Below are 19,108 nucleotides of genomic sequence, written 5' to 3'. Positions count from 1 at the left end.
TGAACAGTTCAGTGATAGGATTGTTCTCAATAGAATCGACAAAAAACAAACGTCAACAACAATCGTTCAGGTACACCTGCTCACGTCACAACAAGAAGACGTAGATGAAGTATAGGAGAATACTGAACGGGTAATGCAGTACGTATACGGAGATCATAATCTGCTATCATGGTGGTCTGGAACGTTTTAGTACGCGAAGGAATAGAAGAAAGTGTTAAAAGACTGTAGAAGCCCCGTAACAGAGATAAGACAGACGAGAAAGATTATCTCAGTTCTGCAAAAAATTCCATCACGTAATCCGCAAAATTAAAAAATCACAAGAAGAGGGGTGTTACTTGGAAATGACCCAAAGACTTCTCAAAATTCCAACCATATTACATCATGGTGAGACAGAGATTCCGAAATCAGGTAGTGGATTATAAAGCGTACCCAGGCGCAAAAATAGACGTAGATCACAATTTAGTAATGCCGAAAATTAGACGAAAGTTTTAGGGAATCGCCGGAAAGAATTAGTGTGAAAGGAAGTGGGACACTGAAGTACTGAGGAATAATGAAAGGCGTGTGACGTTCTCTACGGAGGTAGATACTGCGATAATGAACTCCACTATACGCAGTTCAGTAGAACAGAAATGAACATGTCTATAAAGAACAATTAATGAATTTCGACAGAGAAGCAGAGCTACAAGGGGTATCACTGAGGAGAAACCTCGGTTAGCAGAAGATATTCTTCACTTGTTCGGCAGTAGAAGGAGGTATAAAAGTTTTCGGGAAAAGACGGAATACAGCAATATGTGTCACTGAAGAATGGGAAATTCAGGAAAGCCAAGGCGAAATGGCTGAAAGAAGAAAGTGAAGAAATCGAGAAAGAAATGGTCATCGGAAGAACTGATTCATTACATAAAAAAGCGAAAACAACTTCCGATGAAATTAAAAACGACAGCGTCGGCATTAAGAGTGCAATGTGAATTCCAGGATAAACACGTAGGTGAGAACAAATAGAAGAAAGAGTACACTGAAGGCCTCTACGATAGGGAGGAACTGACCGATAGAAGAAGAACGTGAGTCGCTGCGGCAGACCTAGGGGATCCATTATTAGAGTCAGAGTTTAACAGAGCTTTGGTAAACTTGTGATCAATTAACGCTGAAGGGATGTATAATATTCCTTCGGAGTTTCTAGAGTGGAAGCAAATGACTATTCAAGTCAGTGCGTAGAATATATGAGTTTGCAGACACACCATCAGACTTTTGACACAATATAATCCACACAGTCCCGTAGATAGCAAAGACAATGAGTACAAGAACTATCGCACAGTCAGTGTAATGGGTCATACATCGAAGTTACTAACAATAACAATATATAGAGAAATAAAATCGAAAATTGAGGGTCTGTTAGTTGAATATAGTTTGGCAGATGAACAGATAAAGGAACCAGAGACTCAGATCTGAAGCTACACTTGATAAAGGGAGCAAGATTTAGGAATGATTAGATTACGGTCATAGCCGATGTAGAGAAAGCATTAGCCAATATAAAATGGTGCAAGATGTTCGAAATTCTGAAAAAAATATGAGAAGCTATAGGAAATGACGTGTAATATACGTTATGGAAAACAATTAAGAAGGAACATTATGAATGGATGACCAAAACCGAAGTACTCGAATTCAAAAGGATGTAAACCAGGTAGTCTTTTGCCCCAACTGTTCAATTTATACGTCGAAGAAGCAATGATGGAAATAAAAGAAAGACTCAAGACTGAGATTAATTCTTTCTTTCGCTTTCGCCAGTGTCCCGCAGCGATCGCAGGGTCGGCGTGGTTACAACGGATTTGGCAATGTTAGTTTTATGGCTGCCCTTCCTGCCGCCACCCCATACCCCCCCAGGACGGAATTAGTGTACCCCAATTGTGTGTGGCTAGTGTAAAGCGTGAAATAGTGTGAATATGTTTCAAATGTCTGCGACGGGGTTAACTGAGGTGGAACGTGGGGATCAGCCCAGTATTCACCTAGCGGAATGTGGACAACCACCTAAAAACCACATCCAGGCCGGCCGGCACACTGGCCCTTGTCTTTAATCCGCCGGGCGGATTCGATCCGGGGTCGGCGCGCCTACCCGAGACCAGGAAACAGCGCGTTAGCGCTCTCGGCGACCCTGGCGGGTTCAAGACTGAGCTTAATACTCAGGATGAAAGAACACCAAGAATAAGATTTGCTGGTGACATTCTGTGAATTGAAGAAGAATTACAAGATGTGTTTAATTGAATGTACAGTCTAGTGAGTACAGAATAATGGCTGAGGGTAATTCGAAGAAAGACGAGGGTGATGAGGAACAGATGAAACATGTTTAGCCATGAACTCAACATTTAAATTGAGGAGCACGAAGCAGACAAAGTTTAGGTATTCTGCTACCTTGAAAACAAAACAACATATTACGGACAAAGCTAGGAGGACATAAAAAGTATACTATCACAGGCAAAGAGGGCATTCGTGAGGAAGAGAAGGCTACCAGCATCCGAAATAGGGTTAATTTGAAGAATAAACTTCTAGAATGTGCATTGGGAGCATAGCATTGTATGGGAGTTTATCGTGGTCTATGGGAAAATCGGAAACGAAGAGAATCGAAGCTTTTGACATGTGATTCTATAGAAGATGGTGAAAATTAAGTACACTAGTGAGATAGAGAACGTAGAGGTTCTCTTCAGAATCGGTGAAGAATAAGAACATATGGGAAACAGTGAAAGAGGAAGAGATAAGATGATAGAGCATGGGTTAAGACATTAGGAAATAAGTTGCCTTCTACTAGAGAGAGCTGTGGAAGATGAAAACGCTAGGTGAAGACAGAGGCTGGAATACATCCAAAAATTATAGAGGATATCGGGTGATGTGCTACTCTGAGATTAAGAGGTTGGAACAAGGAAGGGATCTGTGGCGTGCTGGGCCGAATCAAACCAGTCGAAGGCTGAGGATAAGAAAAAACAGTGAATAACATGTCCACGACGTGGATTTGTTGGTGCCTCTCTTCTCCCTTGAGATTAAATGCTGGGATCAAGGTTGTTCAGGTGTTTGAGGTAGTCCTCACTACGATTCCACACGCCAGAGATGTCCACCGCGTATCTGTACCGCACTGTAGCTTGGAAGTTTTCTACTCCAGAGCTTTTCCAATTTGAAAGGCAATATTCAGGGTGACTTATCCATGCGTACGGAAACGTCGGCTGCGGCAAATACACATAATCTGCTGTCCTGTTTCACTTTTCTCGCTTCTTTAGCCAACACTTTACGTCAGAGATTACCGTTCATAGAAATGATTCTCGGTAGTCTCCTTTTACCGGAACGGGCAACAGCGAATGCATGTTGAAACAAACAGCCATGCAGGAGACCTCCTGGTTCATTTAGTAATACGCGGCCGAAAGGCAAGAGTCAAAAATGCCACATTTCTTCCATGAGATGAAGAGACCGTATATTACTATCGCCGGGAGACCCAGTCACGGGTTGTTCAGTAACTTACTGGAAGTCTTTCTATTTGACACCAGTTCGATGTTGTAATATGATTATTTCGTGTATGAATTAGTTCTTTTTATATTCTTCCGGCTTGTCATGTGTGCGCTACAGAAAAACTGTAGCAGCTCCGTAAATACTGATTTCTGTGAAAAGTGGTACATAACTTTTCGAATCCATTCGCTGTTATCTGCTTGTCGTTTCATTTTCGGTACACTTCGAATAGGCACACTACTAAGTTGTGTATACTCTTTTTTGTGCCATAGTTGCTTACAAGTGAGTAATGGAAACAATACTTCATGATGCAGCTTTTCCGCAGCCTAACCAGACAGGTAGATAAACTTGCAGATATTCTTACTCGTGAAGGGCTTCGTGTTAACGATAATCATGAATGTCAGCATTTTGTGTGAGAGTAAGTAGTGCACACCACGCAACGATGCTGATGTGGCAGCAATTTTCATGCTGACAGCGTTAGATAAGGTATAGCAGTGGCTATGTGGAGCATTCTTATCTGTGAAGAATTTAGTTAGGTGCATCTATCTCAAATACTGATGTTACTGCACATCTCAGTTGTTGATAACCAGTAATTGTCAGAAGTGAGGAAACTGACAGATGGCTGCTTACGGCGATAAGACAGGCACGCCAACAGTATGAATTTCTCCCCCATTCGTGTGACACGGGTGGAGACAAACTGCTTCATCTGTCGACACTGTTGTAACGGAATAGCTACATGAGCCAGGTGAGTTGTTTTCCTGTGGGAAGAAGAGCTTTTCCTGTTAAAATACCGGGTGATCAAAAAGCCAGTATAAATTTGAAAACTGAGTAAATCACGGAATAATGTAGATAGAGAGGTACAAATTGACACACATGCTTTGAATGACATGGGGTTTTATTAGAACCAAAAAAATACAGATGTTCAAAAAATGTCCGACAGTTGGCGCTTCATCTGATCAGAATAGCAATAATTAGCATAACAAAGTAAGACAACGTCAAGATGATGTTCTTTTCAGGAAACGCTCAATATGTCCACCATCATTCCTCAACAATAGCTGTAGTCGAGGAATAATGTTGTGAACAGCACTGTAAAGCATGTCCGGAGTTATGGCGAGGCATTGGCGTCGGATGTTGTCTTTCAGCATCCCTAGAAATGTCGGTCGATCACGATACACTTGCGACTTCAGGTAGCCCCAAAGCCAATAATCGCACGGAATGAGGTCTGGGAACCTGGGAGGCCAAGCATGACGAAAGTGGCGGCTGAGCACACGATCATCACCAAACGACGCGCGCAAGAGATCTTTCACGCGTCTAGTAATACTTTTTTTTTTGTTGTAATGAAACACCATGTCATCCCAAGCATTTGTGCCAATTTTTACCTCTCTGTGTACATTATTCCGTGGTTTATTAAGTTTTCAAATTTATACTGACTTTTTGATCACACGGTGTATGTTTGCCACACAAAAAATGTCCTATTGCTTCGCTGAAGCGCGATAAATAGTACGCTACAAAGTGTTTCATAAATCCTGTAGACGCTTCAATGGGGTTTAGAGAGGACGTAGTGGGTAGAGTTTTGGTAAGGAATCCATGTCCGGAAATGTTCCGTTGGGATGTAAAATGAGTTTGAAGATCGGGTCACCCTCAAATCTCCACGGTTCGCACTCTACAGGAGCTGCTCCACGTGGGGACCCTGCTGATCGTTGCACAAGGTGGATCTGCGACGCGTGATTTCATACACGTCGATAAACCGTGGTGCGCAACAGTGGAGCACCACAGTTAACACTCCTAGATGCCTACCTACCAGTCTCTCGCAGCCGTTGTTGTGGACGGATTAAAATGCTATGCGATGGAATTGAGGCAATCAGGAAAATATCGTGTGATATCGACCATAGTTGACGAAGTTGGTGCCTCACGACGGAACCACAAGTCGGTGCCATACGCAGTGATGAAGGACAGACGTAGGATTTTCGATACGCCGCCGCTGCTGGAGACTTAGAGCGGAGTGTCACTCAGCTCTCTGTAGTCATCGCCGAAGACGACAGCATCTTCTCACTACAGAGCTAGCCGAGCGAGAATTACATCAGGCGGAACCATGTAGCAAAGCTTACACCGAGGTGACAAAAGTCATGAACACCTCCTAATGGCTCTGAGCACTATGGGACTTAACGCCTGAGGTCATCAGTCTCATATAACTACTTAAACCTAACTAACCTAAGGACATCACACATATCCATGGCCGAGGCAGCATTCAAAATTGCGACCGCAGCAGCAGCGCGGTTCCGGACTGAAGCTCCTAGAACCGCTTGGCCACAGCGGCCGGCCTACCTCCTAATATCGTGTCGGACCTTCTTTAGTCGTGCCGATAATAGTGCAGCAAATCTACGTGGCATGCACTCATCAAGTCTTTGGAACTCCACTGCAGAAATATTCAGCCACGCTCCCTCTATGGCCGTACATAATTACTGAAGTGTTTCCCGAGCAGGATTTTGTGAACGAACTGATCTCTCGCTTGTGTCCTACAAATGTTGGATGGGACTCATCTCGGGTAATATGGGTAGCGAAATAATTCACTCGATTTGTCCAGAATGTTCTTGAAACCAACCACGGACAATTGTGGTCCGGTGACGTGCCGCATTGTCATCCACAAAAATTACATCGTTTTTCGGCAACCTGAAGTCCATGAATGGCTGCAAATCGTCTCCAAGTAGCCTTACATAACCATCGGTTCAGTTGGACCAGACATAGTCCACACTACTGCGGAGACACCACCAACTTGCACACTGCCCTGTTGACAACTTGGTCCTCGCTTCGTGGGGTCTGCGCCACAGTCGAGCCATACCATCAGCTCTTACCAACTGAAATCTGATCTCACCTGACCAGGCCACGGTTTTCCATCCTTCTAAGATCCAACCGATACAGTCACGAACTCATTAGAGGCGCTGCAGCACTCGCGTCGGTGATCTGCCGGCATAGCCCATTAACGTCAAATTACGCCGCACTGTCGTAACGGATACGTCCGTCGCAGGCTCACATTGATTTCTGTGGTTATTCACGCACCGTTGCTTGCGTCTTAGCACTCGCAAACGCCGCTGCTCTAGGTGATTAAGTGAAGTCCGTCGGCGACTGCGTTGTCCGTGTTGATAAATAAATTACCTGAAATTTGGTCATCTCGGCACACACTTGACACTGTGCATCTCGGAATATTGAATTCCGTAACAATTTCCGAAATGGAATGCCCATGCGTCTAGCTTCAACTACCAATCCGCATTCAAAGTCTCTTAAGTCTCGTCGTGCGACCATAATCACATCGGAAACATTTTCACATGAAACATCCAAGTACAAATGACAGCTCTTCCAATGTAGTCCTTTTATACCTTCTGTACGCGATACTACCGCCATCTGCATACGTGCATAACGTTATCCCACAATCTCTGTGACTTCAGTGTATAGTCATTTGTACATTGAAAGAAGAAACTGCTAATCTGTACCGTTTCAAGTGATCAGTCAGTGTTCACGGACAGCAACAAATATACTGTGGGTTGTTTTGAAGTTAAGTATTTCACCCTCTTTAAGTTATAATTATATAATATTTTCATCTGTTGCAGCATCCACTTGGTCTCTTCTAGACGAAAATATAAGAACCCACCACAATGCCAACGAATGCTTTTTCGTCCGGCGCAACACATTCTCGATAGTATACGAAGATGGTATCTGGTTTTTCCGACACGTCCGAAAGAATAGATACCATTGGTGATCTTGCAGCTCTCTAAGAATGAAATTGCAATGAAATCCAGGCCTTTAGCTGCTAACAGTCGTTGATAAATATCAGCGGGTCCAGTTGAAAATTTGTGCATCGACGGGAATTTGAACCCGGGATCTCCTGCTTACAGGGCAGACGCCCTATCCGTTTGAGCCACCGAGGACACAGAGGACGGTAAGAAAGAACAGATACCACCTTGATATAGGTAAGGCTTACTGCGCAATGATCTTCTTCAGTGCGGATGCACTTACATTGCCCGAACCCTTACGGGAATCGGTAGATTGACTGCCGCGAGTAAAGAGTATAGTGGGCAGGGCACTACAAATGTAGTGTGTCGACAGTAAGTAGGAAATGTAGGTCTCACAGGGAGCGTGCCAGAGCTAAGCCCCTGCAGTCGCGGTGTCCTCTGTGTCCTCGACGGCTCAGACGGATAGGGGAGATTTGAAATGATCCGATCTGTGAATGGTAATTCAAATCGTACATTTTTCGTCTGTGGTTTTTTGATATGGATTTATCAAGTTCCTCCTACAACCCTGAGAAGCTTGCAATAGAAATTGTGAAACACCATGGTCTGTGAGGTACTAAGAAAAAAAACGTGACAGTGTTACAGGCAACACATCGTCCACATCTATGTTATGCAAGCAAAATTACGGTTACATTGAGTACAGTCAAATGTCCTCCCTTTTCGACTTCTTTCGCCAAATGTAAGGTAACGCGGAATGAACGACTGTCGTGTGTGTCAGAATCCCTATAATTTTTCCGTTATGGTCATTTTGGAAAACGTTCAGGGAATGAAATAATTTGATGTTTAACTTATCTTGGAGTTCGTGTCCACGGACCTGTATCAGATGACCTCTCTGTCATTCGTAATGCTAATCATCGAGTGTCTCTGGAGTAGAAACGCTTAATTGAATATTCTCAATCTACTCAACTATTGCTTCATGGTAAAAGAAAGAGAAATACGCTTTAAAGGCACGAAAGGTTTTTAAGTTGCCTTCTTCTTCACGATTGTTAATGAGACGCCTTCAGTCGTGCACAAAGGGACGGTCACCTCCGGATCTACCAGCATTTCATTACTGTTTACTAGAGTTGCAACTTTTGTCTATAAAACGACACCCTCCGCTAAGAGCCACGCTGAGCGTGCAACATTATCCAAGAGAAAAATAATGCATGTAAGTAATGAAAACAGAACAGTCGTATAAAATTACGCTACGCCTGAAGCTACGTTCAAATGTGTGAGATTAGGACGTATATCCGATTTCGATACATAGTTAACGATTGAAAATCATTCTCGTGTTCTCTAGTAGTGAATAATACTGCTGTACGGCTACAACACTTCTCATCAGCGATTAAGCTGGGACAGTTGGCTGGTAGAGGACGGTTCCAACTAGATCCGTCATTGCATCTGACACAGGTGGCGGGTGTCTCACAATGACATCTTCTATTTTATGCGCGTTTTCAGTCTGTGCCCATCAATTTACGCCGTTACGTCCAGTGTTGCTGTTGTTGTTGTCATCCGTACTCTATTATACTGAAGCAGCTTTCTACGCGAATCTATTTTGAGTAGGGCTCTTCGTATCTGCATAACTGCAACTACCTGCGATGTATATTCAAGCCTTGCGCTCCCTTTACAGTTTCAATCCAATCTAATATAACTGCCCTCTTCCATCTACATACATACAGTTTTCATTTTATTTTCTGATTTATGCACTTCATACTTTCCAATCGAAAAACAGATGCAAGTGAACGTGAATGGATACACTGTCTACTAGTCACTGAACAAAATAAAAAAGAAACTGAATGTGAAGCTCCTGCCATCTTGTATTTAGTCGTAACAGTAATATCTTGTCAAAAACAATTGTAAAGCTTGTTTTATTTGCATCATGTATTAAAATAGATGTGTTACATACACACATCAAAAAGTTTTTCTCCACCGCGGTTTCCAGAACTCCTGAAGATATACGTTGACTGTGGATATTTTATCACTGATACAGTCCCTTTGACAGTTCACAAAAGTCACTAAATCCGCCCAGAGGTGCAGACGACCATGTATGAGCAGCGCCTATTAGACGGAAGGGGGCCGACAACCGATCAGTTCCAGTCATTCCACCAGGAAGGATTTACACACCTCGCCGGCCGCGGTGGCCGAGCGGTTCTAGGCGCTTCAGTCTGGAACCGCGCGACTGCTACGGCCGCAGGTTCGAATCCTGCCTCGGGCATGGATGTTGTGTGATGTCCTTAGGTTAGTTACGTTTAAGTAGTTCTAAGTTCTAGGGGACTAATGACCTCAGATGTTCAGTCCCATAGTACTCAGAGCCATTTGAACAATCAATTTTTTTGAGTTACATGGCTCGTGTTGTCCGTGGTTCAACCATGCCTAGACGGTCAATACCGCGGTTCGATCGCGTCCGTATTGTTACTTTGTGCCAGGAAGGGGTCTCAACAAGGGAACTGTCCAGGCGTCTCGGAGTGAACCAAAGCGATATTGTTCGACATGGAGGAGATACAGAAACACAGGAACTGTCGATGACATGGCTCGCTCAGGCCACAGCTACTACTCCAGTGCGTGACCGCTACCTACGGATTACGGCTCGGAGGAACCCTGACAGCAACGACGCCATGTTGAATAATGCTTTTTGTGCAGCCACAGGACGTCGTGTGCATGATGCGCAACTTTACTCCCGAGGTCCATGGCGAGTTCCATCTTTGTCACCACGAGGCCATTCAGCGCGGTGCAGATGGGCCCAACAACATGCCGAATGGACCGCTCACGATTGGCATCGCGTTCTCTTCACCGATGAGTCTCGCATATGGCTTCTACCAGACAATCGTCGGATACGTGTTTGGAGGCAACGCGGCGAGGCTGAACGCCTTGGACGCACTGTCCAGCGAGTGCAGAAAGGTGGAGGTTCCCTGCCGTTTTGGGGTGGCATTATGTGGGCCGACATACACCGCTGGTAGTCGTGGAAGGCGCCGTAACGGCTGTAAGATACGTGAATACCAGCCTCCGACCGATTGTGCAACCATATCGGCAGCATATTGGCGAGGCATTGGTCTTCATGAACGACAATTCGTGACCCTATCGTGCACATCATGTGAATGACTTCCTTGGGGATAACGACATCAAAAATGTGCAAATGTGTGTGAAATCTTATGGGACTTAACTGCTAAGGTCATCAGTCCCCAAGCCTACACACTACTTAACCTAAATTAACCTAAGGAAAAACACACACACCCATACCCGAGGGAGGACTCGAATCTCCGCCGGGACCGGCCGCACAATCCATGACTGCAGCGCCCTAGACCGCTCGGCTAATCCCGCACGGCTATAACGAAATCCCCAGAGTGGCCAGCATATTCTCCAGACGTGAACACTATCGAACATGCCTGGGAAAGATTGAAAAGTGCTTTTTATGGACGACGTGATCCACCAGCCACGCTGAGGGATCCACGTCGAATTGCCGTTGAGGAGTGGAACAATCTGTACCAAAAGTGCCTTGATGAACTTGTGGATAGTATACCACGGCGAATACAGGCATGCATCCATGCAAGAGGACGCGGTGCTGGGTATTAGAGGTACCGGAGTGTACAGCAGTCTGGATCACCACCTCTGAAGCTCTCGCTGTATGGTGGTATAACATGCAATGTGTGGTTTTCATGAGCAATAAAAAGGGCGGAAATGATGTTTATGTTGATCTCTATTCCAATTTTCTAACTCATAAAATTATTAGTGTTGTACTATAAATGTATCCAGATATGTACTCAAATCATCAGAAATAGTCTAAGTATTTGTTATTTGATTTGGCTCATAATGTTCACAAAGTGTCTTTTTATTATAAAAAATGGTTACACGTGAAATCGGTGATCTAAAAACTTCTGAGGTTAGGGCGTATATTATGCCAAACACATATACTTAAGAACGATGCCCAACAGCATCACTACTTACCATTCAGTACCTTTCTAGCCACCTGTACAATACCTCAGTATTTATGTAATTTTCACTCACCATAACTGTCATCTCTTCAGGCTGCAGTCACCATCACCACCTTGGTAAATCATTTACACTATCATACAAGACTGAAATTCTCACAAGCGACTGCAAGAACATCGTCACTAACAATTTTGTTACTGATTTATTCCCACCGGGTCTTTTGTAATTCTGTAAATAAAACACATTCTTCTTTTTCGTTCATTATAGGAAACGGAACAATGTTATAGAAGAGCATGTTCAATGAGCAGGCAGAATTATGTTTTAAGATTGATAGATGAAAAGAATTCTATTAAATTTAGCCTACATCTACTTTGCGCTAATTACATTGTTTTTTGCGTGTGTGTGTGTGGGGGGGGGGGGCGGGGGAAGGAGGCCCATTTTGAACACATCAATGGGACAGCAAGACAGATGACAATATTTAAAATAAAGTCGAGAGTCACTTTCATACTTCCAGAACATTCTGACAGCAGCTTCCCTGCGGTAGGTCTATGCAATGACCAGCTGGTAAGCACTGCTTCCGATTACCAGTAACTGTGAGTTCAACACGTGCCTCAATGATTGTAGTACTTACTTTTGGAAACTAAGTAGCGGTTTAAATAAAAATCAGTGCAAATAGAAATTTTTTTAAGTAGTAATCCTATAACCAGAGGCATGCAATGTTTATCCGTGGCGACCGCATCTTACCTCGTAGAAGGAAGCAGGAACATGCGCCGATATAGTCTCGGCCATAGGAAATGCGACGCCAAGCACCACGAGCAGCTTGGCGTACAATCCGGACAGAATAGTCGTCAACGCGTCCCTGAAATATAACATCCTATTTTCATAGTCACGTTACAGTTACACACGTAAGTCACTGAAATACTGTACCATGCAAAGCTGTCGAAAGTATACACTGTTGTTACCATTCAAGCTGCGCAGCTCCTTTGCCACCTTATTGTTATAAACTTAATCAAATGGTGACGCCATAATATGTTTCAAGTTTATGATACTGGGAATGGTAGTATTTGTAACTCTGCGTGTGTGATGGACCAGTTTCTCTCATACATTAGACAAACAATTTTATGTTAAAAAGTAAGTTAATCTATGACATTTGACGTACAGACCCGCTAATATACAGCGCGGTGTCAAAAGTCATGGGATAGCGATACATATACGTACACATGGAGGTGGTGTCACGTACACAGTGTATAAAAGGGCAGTGCATTGGCGGAACTGTCATTTATATTCATATGATTTATATGAAAGGGTTTCTGAAGCGATTATGGCAGCACTACAGGGTTAAAGGACGTTGAACTCGTGATAGTAGTTGAAGCTAGACGCATGGGAGCTTCCACTTCGGATTTCGTTTGGGAATTCAGTATTCCGAAATCCACCTTGTCAATAGTGTGCTGAGAATACGAAATTTCAGACATTACCTCTCAACATGGAAAACGCACTGGACGACGGCCTTCATTTAACGACCGACAGCAGCAGCGTTTTCGTAGAGTTGTCAGTGCTAACAGACAAGTAACAGGACATGAAGTAACCAGAGAAATCAATGTTGGGGTACGATGAACGTTTTCGTTAGGACAGTGCGGCGATACTTAGCGTTAATAGGCTATGGCAGCAGATGACAGACAAGACTTCCTTTGCTAACAGCACGATATCGCCTGCAGTGCCTCTCCTAGGCTCGTAACTGTATCGGTTGGATCCCAGACTACTGTAAAACCGTGACCTGGTCGGATGAGTCCCGATTTTAGTTGTTAAGAGCAGATGGTAGGGTTCGAGTGTGGCGCCGCCGTCACCAAGCCATGAACCCAAGTTGTCAACAAGGCTCCGTGCAAGCTGGTTGTGGCTCCACAATGGCCTGGGCTGTGTTTACATGGAATGGGATGAATTTTCTGGTCAAACGGGACCGACCATTGACTGGAAGTGGTTATGTTCGGCTACTGGGAGATCATTTGTAGCCATTCTTGGACTTCACGTTCCAAAACAAAGAAGGAATTGTCCGCCCCACTATTGTTCGCGACTGGTTTGAAGAACATGTGGACAATTCCAATGAAGTATTTCACCATGCAAATCGCCCGACATGAATCCCGAAGAACATCTATGGGACATATTCGAGAGGTCATTTCGTCTACAAAGTCCTGCATGGGCAACACTTTCACAGTTATGGACAGCTGTAGAGGCAACATGGCTCAATATGTCTGTAGGATACTTTGAACGACTTGTTGAGTCCATGCTACATCGAGTTGCTGCACTATGTCAGCCAAAAGCAGGTCCGATTTGTAACGTATTAGGGGGTATCCCGTCTTTTTTAACCTCAGTGTACATATCTCTGTCTCTCTCTCTTTTCTTCGCATTTGTTATTACCACGCATGTACATGAATTGTGTATTAAAAGTCTCTAGTCAAAGTATTCCCATACACAGAAAATGAGCGCAGGTGATTATCCCACCTCACCTTTGCAGGCAAAGGCCTGGTGGAGATGTTTTGCTGTTACCTTCCTCCGATTTGTCACGATTTGTCAAATGTGTAATGTTACGTGTGGATGACTGTGAAGTGTGTATACAGTGTAGTCTGTAGTGTTACGTTTGTGTTGTTATAGAAGAAGGGGAAGAAGAGAGTGGAGATCGGCACCGCGAAAAACGCTACAGGCTGCCGCAGTTAACGTCCCCATCAGCCGGATGGATCACCATCAACGATGTTGCATGCTCTCACTTTGATGAGACACTGCCAAGGAGTTTGGAACTCAATCCAGAACGTTAGCGCAAATACTGGCGATTAGGAACTTTATGCCACAACCTCATCCCGCCTTGTCATCCAGTTAATGGTGGTGAATTATTTCCACCACCGAGATTCGAGCAGGCTTACGACAGAGTCGACCACCACCTAAGGGCGTCCATAAGCGACGTCAGCTATGAAAGTCGGGACGAAAAGTACACTTGTGTCCAAGTTCCGTTAGGACTGTGGCTCTGAGAAGTATACTGAAGAGCCAAAGAAACTGGTACACCTGCCTACTATCGTATAGGGCCCCCGCAAGCACGCAGAAGTGCTCCAACACCATGAACTGACATCATGAATCCTACTGACTTTGAACACTTCTGCTGTCCACCAAATTCCCCAGACGTGAAAATTATCGGACATATCTTGGATGCCTTTCAATATGCTATTCAGAAAAGATCTCCAACCCCTCGTACTCCTACGGATTTATGGACGTATATATGATAAATAATAAATAAAACTTTAATTCAATTTTGTGACTGTGTAGACATTTGGATGAAATAGTTTTCTGACCGTTCTTATAAAACTATTTCATCCAAATGACTACAACCTGCCATATATATATATATATATATATATATATATATATATATATATATATATATATATATATATATATATATGAGCACATCGCTGTATTTTGATTTTATAGCTGAGTATTGTCTTCCTTTATTAATTTTTATCTGTATGCTAAATAGTTTTCTTTCATTTTGTCTTATGGCTATGTAGTAACACTGATGATATATTTTATAACCAATGTGTTAAAATATAGGTTCGTACTGTGTCTTGTTATTAATTTTTATCTGTATGATAAATCAAATTTTAATTTCATTTTGTGATTGTGTAGTCGTTCCAGTGAACTATTTCTCTAACCAATCTGTAAAATTTAGATGCATACCATCTTTCTTCATAAAAATTTTTGGTTACATTTGTCATTATGCATGAAATTTTAGATGTATTGTGTCTACATATTCGATATTCCTTTCATATTTTCCTTCACTCCTAAAAATTATATTTTCCTTGTATTAATTTAATTAAATATTTATTTTCGTCTGATACATATTGACTGATTTTCATTTCATGGATTGATCTGTTGCTTGTATTTCACATGCTTACATTGTTTTGAATAGGTAGTAAAATATTTTATATTTTTACATTCATCAATATTGCTTATTGGCGTTTTTATGTAATCTCAATCAAGTGTAGAACTATTTATGCTGCAGTGTTGTAGTCTGATTATCACATAATTATTCAATAGTAACTTCTTAGAATTCGGTCAAGACTGCCATCTTTGACCTTGAAGTTTTTTGACTTGTAATGCTGTACATCATCTGTTGTCCTTGTGTCATTCAGCTATCATATTTTTACTCCGTCACAATTTTTAATTTTAGATTATCTTGTCAATATTATGGTTTCCTGTGGTAACTTATATTACAGCATCTATTGCACGTCATACATCTGTTATAGTTTTGTGGTTATTTTGATAGATTTTACGTAATTTCTGTTTTTCTGATTTCGTTTGGGGTTGTCACATAACCACGTTATGTTGCTGTTGAATGGTTCAGAACCGAAACCGGTAGCAAAATAAAATAACATTATTACAGACAGCACAGTGTTATGCTTTCGCAAAATCACTGTAGTTATTCAAAATAGACTCCTACGGAATCCATACAGAGTGAAATCGTTTTAATAGTGATTTGAGACACTCTCTGTAGTCTTTTTTTATAATTTCATTTAGTTCTGCCATACAGTCTTCTCTTAAGTCCTTAATTTCGTCGTAACTGCGTTCTTTTATTGCCAACGTCAATTTGGAGAACAATCAGAAGTCGGCAGGGGCAATATACAGCGAATACGGCAGCTGGTCCAGGACGACCCACTTGCTGGCCAAAAGCTTGGGCATGATCTTTGCTTTGAGGCCTAGGGCGTTGTCGACAAGGAGCGAGTAGGAACCTGTTTCTCGGTGTGCGGCTCCAATTCGACGTATTCTCGCCGCAAACGATAGAGGACTCAAAAAACGTGATGTTGCCTCGCTGCTCCACCTTCATTTCCCTACGAGCGACGGACACATTCTGTTACATTCGCGGCCAGGACACCTGCTGCAGCGATGTTAGAACTTTGACCTTCTGTGGGGCTGTTGTTGAAACTTGAAGGATCGTAACCCCGCAATCAGGCACGAGATAGCATATCAATGTGGGACTCACACAAGCAGTCTTAACGGAACTGGGTCACGTAGTGCATAGTGTTCCTTGAAACAATCGTCTCCCCTCATCTCAGGTACACTTTACATAGTTCATGGACTTTACTCAGTATTGATATGAACAAATATTCTTTCACATACGCTTGGCCTTGTAGTTATTGTGACATATCGTCCCAGAAATAAATTAAAATGGTTTCTTTCCTCTACTACTGACGAAAGTTTTCTGGTGGCTTTTTCTTGGATGCAAGGAAAACCTGGAACTGGAGACACCGTCCCAAATGTTCACAACTGCGATTTCCTCTGCCCCAATACTAGCTCGCCTGATGTTTGCAGAAAAGTCCCTGAATTTTTAGGGGGTCATTACTCGAATAGCCTGCTCTATCCTTAGGGGATAGGGCACTGAAAGTAATAAAAATGAAAATGAAGTATGGTGTTCCTTAAGTCGACTGGTGTGAAACAATTAAGGGTGAATAACTTTCTGATGATGTGTTACTGCCAAGTAACATAGATCGAAGAAACTTGGATCATACGTGGGAAGATCTGCTACACAATAGCCCAGAAGGTAACCGAAAGAAATACACAATGAAACGAACGGAAGTGACAATTTTATTCACTTCGAGTGGTCATTGTCAGACAGCTGGCCATCTACAATCACTGCAGGTTGGGGACCAGTCCTACAAGAGAGTGCATGAATTCAAATACCTAAGGGCACTTTTCACTGAGAACTCGTCATGTGAAGCAGAGATTAGTACCCGAATACAAGCAGGAAACCGATCTTACCACAGCCTATCACAACTGCTTTGGTCCAGATATCTCTCCAGACACTTCAAGTTTCGACTGTACAAAATCCTGATCCAGCCTGTTGTTCTACATGGCTGTGAGACCACAGCCTAGCACAACTGCTTCGGTCCAGATATCTCTCCAGACAGTTCAAGATTCGACTGTACAAAATCCTGATCCAGCCTGTTGTTCTACATGGCTGTGAGACTCCCATAAGCTCGTTTTTGAGAGAAAAGTGCTTCTGAAGATCTTCGGTCCGGTTCTGGATGCAGATACAGGGGAATGGGGGATCAGATACAACCAAGAGCTTGAGGAACTATATCAGCAGCCAAACATAGCAGGAACTGTCAAAGCCAAACGAATGCAGTGGGCCGGCCATGTGGCCCGGATGGAGGATCACAGATGGCCTCGGAAGCTCCTGGATTTCACACCTACAGGAAAGTGACCCCCAGGGAGACCCAAGAAGCGTTGGAGGGATGGCCTCCATGAAGATTTAAACCAAGTGTCAACAGATGTGGACGGGTGGCAGATAGCAGCAATGGACAGAATACAGTGGAGGAGGAAACTTGTAGAAGCGTGTGGTCCACGGGGCCTGATCACGTAGTAGTAGTAGTAGTAGGAGGAGGAGGAGTAGCGAGTTATGATGTTCGTCTGGAAACTACAAAAGGCAGAACAAGGTATTTAATAGGCTGTGTGAGCACCACCAACAGCAGTGTACGCTATGCAACGTGCTCCCATGGCGGTCACACGCTTGGTGAGGAGTTTCTGTTGCATTCCTCCACCAGCGCAGTTAAGAACTGTTGGACGGACGTTGGTGCATATGAACATGTTGTATTCTACTCGTTCTCGATGTGTTAAGTCAGGGGGATGGGCAGGCCAACCCGAATTTACTCTCATTCCAAGAATTTCTCCATCTGTGCTGTTTGATGTGGTCGCGCATTATCATTAATAAAAATGAAGCCATCGCCAAATGTATCGCTGAGAAGCGGCGCATGGCGAAGGGATACAATGTCACAACAACATTGACTTGTGAGTTTTCTTTATTCAAAGAAATGGAGGTAAATATGTCCATGCTATATTGTGACCTCTCACACTATAACACCTAGACCACCAATACTATTTTGTTTGTCTCTAGGTGAATTACGTGTTCTGACCTCTTGCCATATGAGGATACCACCAGCATTGTCGAAGATGATCGTTTCAAGTGTTACGATGACAATGCGTCAGAACATCACACAGCACAAGTGGAGGAGCTCTTGGAATGAAAGGACATACGGCAAAAAGGCTGGCCTACCCGTTGCTCCGCTTTAAATATTGTGGCGCACATGTGGATTGTGTTGGATTGAGGCATTGCAGCATGTTCACATGGACCACTCACCATCCAGCAATTGTCACCTGAGATGGTGGAAGAATGGAACGCCCTACCGCAAGAACTCCTTACCAACATTGTGACAAGCTTGGGCGCTCGTTGCAGACCATGTATTTTGTCTGTTGTCCCCGCACTCTCTATTAAGAACATCGTTCAGGGACCATTATAAATCTCAGATTGTTCCACGTAATTATTATCTATGAATGAAAGTGTCATTTCTTTTTTCTCATTCCTTATTTCTTTTACTTATCTTTTGTACTATGATGTAACAGTTTTCTCTATACAGGGTGTTACAAAAAGGTACGGCCAAACTTTCAGGAAACATTCATCACACACAAATAAAGAAGAGATGTTATGTGGACATGTGTCCGGAAACGCATAATTTCCATGTTAGAGCTCATTTTAGTTTCGTCAGTATGGCTTCATTCCAAAGAGATCAAATTGTAAATTTTCACAACCAACATGTGTGGGCTGACGAGAATCCGCACGCAATTGTGCAATCACGTCATCAACACAGATTTTCTGTGAACGTTTGTGCAGGAATTGTTGGTGATGTCTTGATTGGGCCCCATGTTCTTCCACCTACGCTCAATGGAGCACGTTATCATGATTTGATACGGGATACTCTACCTGTGCTGCTAGAACATGTGCCTTGACAAGTACTACATAACATGTGGTTCATGCATGATGGAGCTCCTGCACATTTCAGTCGAAGTGTTCGTACGCTTTTGAACAACAGATTCGGTGACCGATGGTTTGGTAGAGG

The 19,108-nt window shown here is 43.2% G+C and overlaps 1 protein-coding gene across 1 annotated transcript in view; it reads right to left on the bottom strand.

Annotated features, from left to right (window-relative positions):
- LOC126473281 (proton channel OtopLc-like) overlaps window positions 1-19,108 on the bottom strand; it is a 129,138-nt gene that overhangs the window by 96,679 nt on the left and 13,351 nt on the right. Inside the window, exon 3 of the mRNA XM_050100236.1 lies at window positions 11,919-12,033. Within this exon, the coding sequence (XP_049956193.1) occupies window positions 11,919-12,033 (115 nt within the window). The remainder of the gene's footprint in view (window positions 1-11,918; window positions 12,034-19,108) is intronic.

The sequence above is a fragment of the Schistocerca serialis genome, chromosome 4, assembly GCF_023864345.2.
Source record: "Schistocerca serialis cubense isolate TAMUIC-IGC-003099 chromosome 4, iqSchSeri2.2, whole genome shotgun sequence".
Lineage (NCBI taxonomy): Eukaryota > Metazoa > Arthropoda > Insecta > Orthoptera > Acrididae > Schistocerca > Schistocerca serialis.
This window is presented reverse-complemented; position numbering and strand designations above follow the sequence as displayed.